The sequence below is a fragment of the Haliaeetus leucocephalus genome, unplaced genomic scaffold, assembly GCF_000737465.1.
Source record: "Haliaeetus leucocephalus isolate CR32 unplaced genomic scaffold, Haliaeetus_leucocephalus-4.0 Scaffold92, whole genome shotgun sequence".
NCBI classification, from domain to species: Eukaryota; Metazoa; Chordata; class Aves; order Accipitriformes; family Accipitridae; genus Haliaeetus; species Haliaeetus leucocephalus.
The window spans coordinates 2,279,043-2,285,876 of NW_010972528.1; the positions used below are offsets into that span (position 1 = coordinate 2,279,043).

General features: G+C 64.1%; 1 protein-coding gene across 1 annotated transcript; it reads right to left on the reverse strand.

The window, feature by feature from the left end:
* Positions 1-864: 864 nt before the first annotated feature.
* On the reverse strand, positions 865-6,228 carry BCAR1 (breast cancer anti-estrogen resistance 1). The gene is made up of 6 exons (XM_010584302.1): positions 5,479-6,228; positions 4,009-4,170; positions 3,677-3,781; positions 2,078-3,226; positions 1,755-1,844; positions 865-1,380 (listed from the first exon to the last, which is right to left on the reverse strand). Exons 1-6 carry the CDS (start codon positions 6,226-6,228, stop codon positions 865-867), a joined length of 2,772 nt encoding a protein of 923 aa, XP_010582604.1.
* Between the last annotated feature and the right edge of the window lie 606 nt (positions 6,229-6,834).

The following is a 6,834-nucleotide window of genomic DNA, read 5'->3' on the forward strand; positions in this document are numbered from 1 at the left end:
GACACACACAACACAACAGGATACCCCAGCTGCTCCCCAGGGTGTCCCTCCCCCCAACAGGCACAGGCAGATACCCAGCAGAGGTGGGGGGGGCTTCTACGCAAATCTTTATGCTGCTGGGGAGGGGCAGGGGGCTGAGTTTCAGGGCGCTGCAACTCCATAGCTCTGGGAACCAGCAGAAGCTACCCCTGTGTTCAAAAGGCACCAATTTCGGTTTGCGTTTCAATTACAGCTGGTACAGTAGCAAAACCCAAGACGTGAGAATGCACAGGTTAGACCTCTCCCACCCCAGCCCCCCCCCCCCCCCACCCCTTACCCTCCTGGGGACCCTTACCCACAGCCCCCGGCACACAGGGGGACAGCACAACCCATCCCTGCCCCACTGTCCCACGCCAAGGGGTGGCTTCCACACCATTAAAATCTGCTGGCCACCAGAGACTGCTCAGGAGCCCTGCCGAGAGTGGAGCAGCCACAGCATTGCCCCAGATTGCCAGGCGCATCCCTGTCTCGATTCAACAGGGACACGGCCCCATGGCCTCCAGGCCAGGAACGGCTGCCAGTTTTGTACGGCGAGACGACAGCAGGGAGGGAATGGGCACAAATCCACCTCCCAGCTTTGCTTCATTGTGGGCACAGCTCCGAAACCAATCCTGGCCTCTGGCTGGAGGGAGGAAGAAATAAGAGGAAGGGGGATGACAGCCACAGTCCCTCACCCCTCCACCAGCAGAGCTCCAGCCCCCCGGTGTGCATGGGAGTCTCTATGTACATGTCCGCTTACACCGGGCAGAGAGTGCTCTCATGGAACAGGATGCGTGTCTAGGGATAGGGTGGGCGCCGTGGGGAGGGGACAGCAACCCAGGGCCATCACATGGCTGCCAGCTGGCCCAGCACCATCCTGAACTGCTGTGTGCTGTTGGCAAGGTCCTTGACGCGCTCCACCATGTCCTTAGAGGCAGCAGGAGAAGGATAGTGGAGGGCAGCCGCCTTGGTGGTCACCACAATCTCCTTGAGCATCTCGCAGAGGAGGTTGCTGTAGTGCATCACCTTGTGCTGGACGTCCTGGGCCTTGGCCTGGCGGGACAGCGTGTCCCCGATGAAAACGAGCTTGTGGGCGCTGAGGATGACGAACTTGCTGTGGGCCACAAAGATCTTGGGGGGTTGGTTGGTGCTGACAGCGGTGAAGAAGGCGTCAACAGCATTGGTGAGCGTGGTGAGGTTGGCCTCGCACTGCTCCAGGTAGAAGAGGAGGAGCTGGCGGTCGGCAGGACACAGGGCCCCGCCACCCCGTGCCGGGCCGTAGTGCTGGGGGGGGCTCCAGTTGGACAGGTCATTGTCAATGGGGCGTGTCACCTCCTGCTCCAACCGCTCGAACTGCTTCAGCTGCAGGAGGGATGGGTGTGAGGCAGGACAGCCATCGAGCCAGCACCCACTCCCCTCCCTGGAGCCACCAGTACAAGTGGCTGTAGCCACCAGCCCTGGGTGACAGCTCTGCCCTGGGGAAAACAGCAAGGGACAGTGCCAGCCCCAAGACAGTTGTGCCAGGCTCCTCTCCAGGAACAAGACACGGAAGCCCTTCTTTGCTGGCACAGCGCTGGCATGGGAAGGTGAGCCAGAACCCACCGTGGAGACAGCCATGCAAGAGGGAGCTGTGGTCCAGACCGGTGGCAGGGGGTACAAGGGGAGCAGAAGCCAAAACCCTGCTACCCACTCCAAGAGCTGTGCCCAGCAGCACCCACCTGCCCTGGCTCCGTTACCTGCTGGTGCTCCAGCTGGTCCTTGCTCTGCCGGATGATGTTGCCTTTCTCCAGCAGCTCCTTCTGGGTCTTCTCAAACTCCTCCTTGCCCTGCAGGGAAGGAAGGGGCATGACACAGGGGTCAACAACACCAGCTTTGCTGGGAGCGAGCCTCTGCCTGCCCTGGGACACCCTTGGTCCCCACAGTCCTCAAGAAGGAGACTAAAAGCAAGATGTGGGTGGCAGAAGCACCACCGCAGTCAGAACTGCCCAATGCCCCTGTGCCGGGGAGCCACTGGCACAAAACCCACCCATGGGGAGCAGCCCCCCCTGCCTGTGCCCACCTGGAGATGAACGTAGTCGTAATCCTCCATCCAGCCACTCTCGCTGTTCTCGTAGGGCCCATCGGGCGACTCCTGGGCCAGCAGCTTGGGCGGGGAGGGCAGGGGCCGCGACTGGATGCTGCTGGCCTTGTCGGAGGGGTGAGGGGGCCCATGGCCACCACTCTCCGCCACCGGCTTTGTCCGTTTGAAGAGGAGGGAGGCATTGCCATGCAGGAAGGAGGCCAACTGCTTGGTGTCATCGGGGACGCCACGCGAGTGCATGACAAAGTGCTCCAAGTCATCCGTACCCGGCTTGCCGCCGGCCAGGGCACTTGGGGCCCAGTGGCAAGCATCCAGCGCTTGGCCATGCCGTGCCAGGGCCTGGTAGACCTCCTCCATCTTCTGCAGCTGCTTGCTGAGCTTGGCATAGAGGGAACGGTCAGAAGCCTGTGCAGCATTGCCCACTGCCCCCCGGGCAAACTCCAGCAGGTCCCGGAGGGCCGTCCGGACACCCTCGGCTGCCCCACGGATGCTGGCGGCATTGGCCTCCATGTGCTCAGGGCTGCGCCAGTTGGCACCGATGAAGGACATGAGGTAGGAGACGGCGCCGCCGACACCATGCTGGAGCTTGGCCAGTGTCTCCATGGCGGCGTCCAAGTCCAGGGAGAACTCTTTGCTGGCTCCCTTGGCTGGCTCCTTCACAGGCACCATGTCCAGCGAGGATGTGGAGATGTTGCTGCGGGTACTGCCTGTGCTGGAGGCTGAGAGGCGTTTGGCATCAGCGCCCTTGGCCTCACGGTCCACTTGTGGTGGGACGTCATAGATGTACTCGCCCTCTGTGTCCAGGGAGCCCTTTCCTGGGGCGTGCAGGTCTCGGGGCACGTCGTACACCTCCTGGGAGGGGAATGCTGACCCCCCCAGCTTCTTGAGGCTGGGGGGCACGTCATAGATCTCATGGGTGAGTGGTGGCTCAGGGACACCTTTCCCGGCTGCTGGTGGCACATCATAGACATCCTCTGGCAAGTAGGGCTCCTGCTGGGCCAGGATGAGGGGGTGGCGGGAGGGGTCAAAGGCTTTCTGCTTGGCAAAGGCAGGGGGCACATCGTAGGTCTCTTCCCGCGCCGGGCCATCAGGCACGTCCTTGCTCACCGATGGGGGGACATCGTACACCTGTAAGGGCAGTGGCATGCACCATGAGCGCTGCTGGGAGAGCCAGCCTGGGTCACGCATGGATGCATAGGCGAGCTGCAGTGCATGTAAGCACCAGCTCCAGGCATGCAAGACGGCGCTGGGTGAGCACCGGGAGCCATGCACCCCGGGGGTGCCCCTGACCCCATGGAGACTGGCACAGCCCTGCCACAGCACCCGCAGCCTCCCACATCCCCTTTGGGGTGAGAATCAGAAAATCCTAGAGCAGTCCAGGTTGGAAGGGACCTCAAAAGATCCAAAACCATCCCTTAGATAAGATCATCCAGCACACTGTCCCCTCGCATCTTGAAAGCCTCCAGTGCCAGGGACACCACCACATCCCTGGGGAGGTTGTTCCAGTGAGCAATTGTTCTCACTGTAAAATGTGTCTGTCTTATATGGAGAAGCTCGGACCTTCCCAGCAGCACTTACAGTTTGGTGCAGGTTCTTCTCCACACTGGGGGGCACGTCATAGATCTCCTGCCCCAGGTCCTGCCCATTGGGACCCTTCACTGCCATGGGGGGAGTGTCATAGACCTGGAGGGGGACACATAGGATGGTGTGTCAGTGATGGCATGGGCACCCACCTCCTCCCAGGGACCGGCAGGGAAGGACGGAGGTGCCAGAAGCAGCCCCGAGGCCCATAACGTGCCTAGCTTTAGGTGTGATCTGCCCAGGTTTGGATCCCAGGCTGTGCCGGAGCACCTCCTGTGCCAGGGGATGGAGCCAGTGTCGTCCCCCCCCAGCCCCCTGACCAGCCTCACCTCCTGGCTGAACTGGCTTGGGACCCCCCCTCGGACAGGCGGCACGTCATATATCTCCTGGGAGCCCGCAGAGAGGAGGTGACGAGGAAAATCGTACTCATCCTGCTCGCCCTTGGGGGAGTCGTAGACATACACTTGCCCAACGCGAGTGGGTACCAGCACCTGGCAAGAGGGAAAGGGATGAGGTGGGTACCGCCGAGCATCCCCAGCCTGCCCCCCACCCTGCATCATCCTCCCCCAAAACCCAACGATAGGGCTGGAGAAAGGATGGGTGCCAGATCTGGTACCAGACTGTCCAGCACCGGGCAAGCCAGTGCCCACGGGAGGGCGCTCCCCGGCCGGGCGTGCACGCTTCTCGCAGCAGCGACGCCGGGGACAGGGGATGATATCACCGGTTATTTATAGCGGCGAGCCTCGGTGAGAGACAAAGCCCAGCCGGCACAGCCACGGCGTGCAGAAGGGAATGGCCAATTCGGGCACGGAGCCGCGGGCAGGGATCTGCCAATGCCCACAGGGCATTGGCAGATTCCTGCCCGCAACTCCGTGCCCACCTTACTGTACCCTGGGGACACAAGAACTGCAAATAACCAAACCCAGAGGGTCATGGCACCCTGCCCAGCTGATGCCAGAGGCAAGAACGGCTGAGCAACTGGCAGAGATGCCAGGCTGGTTCCTCTCTTTTAGGATGCTCTCTGTGCTCTGGCCATGATTTAGCAGCCCCCCCCGCTCACCAGCTGCTTTCCAGGCGTGAGTCAGGGTAGTCTTCCCGGAAAAAGCGATGCCGAAAGCGCCTCGCTCCTCTTCCCCAGGATGACGTGCCAGGGAAGGGGCAGAGCCGGGAGGAGCCCGGTGTCCAGGATGTAGCTGTTAGGCTGTCCTGGACAGCATACCCATGCTGGGGACAGGCTGGTGCCTCACTATTGCCTCGCCAGTAAACCCAACTGGCAAGCACTGGCAGGCTCCCTGGCATGGCCAGGACATGCTGGCACCAGTTGCCTACCCCTGCCCACGTTCCCATAAGTAAGAAAACAGTTCAGCATCACACAAGGTAGCACAGCCTCCTCCATAGCTGCAGGGTCTGGCCAAGGGGCATCTCCAAGCAGCTCTTGGGTTACCAGCACCTCACGCCCACCTCAGGCACGGCTGCTGTGCCCTTGGTGATGCCAGCAGAGCCCGTGCGAGAGACCAAGAGGACCTCAGTGCTGAACGCTGTGCCAGCCCCGAGCTGGATAGCCCACACCAACAAGGGCACCTCAGTCACCGCAGGGACGCCCCTGGCATGCCCACTCCTGCCAGTGGTGTGGGGAAGGATGCCCATGCACCCCCCATGACAGGCACAAGGGCTGCCTGCTCCAAGAAACAGTGACAGGCAGATAAGCCAAAGCCCCACAGCTCTGGCGCACACTCGCCACTGTGGACCACAGAGCACCCCGCAACCACGCCGCCACCTCCCCAGCCCACCTGTCCTACCTTTCCCTGGGGCTTGTGCCCTTCCCAGCTCCTCATGTCCAACGACGGGGGCACCTGGTAGATGTCTTGAGCCTGACTGGCCGAGGGAGGAACCTGGTAGACATCCTGGGGGGGGCTGGCAGAACCCCCGGGGTACGCCTCTGCCGCTTGGCCCAGGGAGGGGGGCACCTGGTAGATCTCCTGGCCAGGGCTGGGGAAGGCGTGGGGAGGTGTCTGCTTCGGGTAGGTGGGCGGCTGCTTAGCTGGGGCAGGCGGAAACTGTCCAGTGGGCACCGAGCCAGGGTAGAGACCCTGCTGTCCCTTGCTAGGGACTGGCATCAGGTAGACGTTGTCCCCTTGAGGGGCATAAGCAGGGTGCATGGGGGTGTACTGCGAGGCGGGCGACAGCGGGGTGTAGCCCCCTTGGTGGTGGTAAGGCAGAGCCGGCTGGGGCACCGGCGGCTGCGGCGGTGCCTGCCCCTGTGCCGGGCCAGGCGCTTGCTGCTGCTGCTGCTTCTTGTCGTACATCCCCACCAGGATCTTGAGGCGGTTCCCGGGGACGATGCCCTGACGGCCGTGGAGCGAGCAGAGCCACCAGCCGTCCAGCCCCTGCGTGTTGCGCTCCAGCACCGTCATGATGTCGCCCTTGCGGAAGGAGAGCTCGTCCGGGGACTCGGCCACGTTGTCGTACAGCGCCTTGGCCAGCACGTTCTGCAAGAGAAGCCCGCGCCGGGGCGGTGAGCCGGGCCCCGCCGGCCGGTGGGGAGTCATGCCGGCAGACGACGGTGCCCAGCGCCGGGCCGGAGCCCCGCGGGCCGGGGGGGGGCTTCGCCGAGCGGGTCCCACCGGCTGGATGTCCCCGCTCCAGCCGCCTTTTCCTTCCCCGCTGGAGTTCAACCCATCCTTCCCGGAGGTGGTGCTAGGAAGGGGCCGGGCCCTTCCGCCTCCCCGGTTTCGGGGGGACCTCCTCTGCCTTTCCCTCCCCTTCCCACCGCCGCCGGGGAGGAAGTGCCAGGGCGGTGAGTCAGCCGCAGCCGTAGCCATCCCCACGCCAGCCACCGCCGGGCCCGGGCCCCTTCCAGCCCACGGTGCCGGCCGTCCCCACGGCGGACGCGGGCTGCGTGCCACGACGTCCCGCCCAGGCCACGGCCCACGGGCACCTTACCGGAGCTCCGCGGCCTCCGCCGGGACTTACCGGTGCCATGGCGGCGGCGGGACAGGCCACGGCCTAGCCGCGGGTTCCCGCCGCCGCCCGGGATGGCGGGGCCGAACCCACCGGCTCTCCCGCCTCCCCGCAGCGGCCGGGCGGGGAGGCTCGGGCCGCCTGCTCCTGCCGGGTTCCCCAGCCTGCCGCCGGCGCCCACCCCGCCTGGCAGG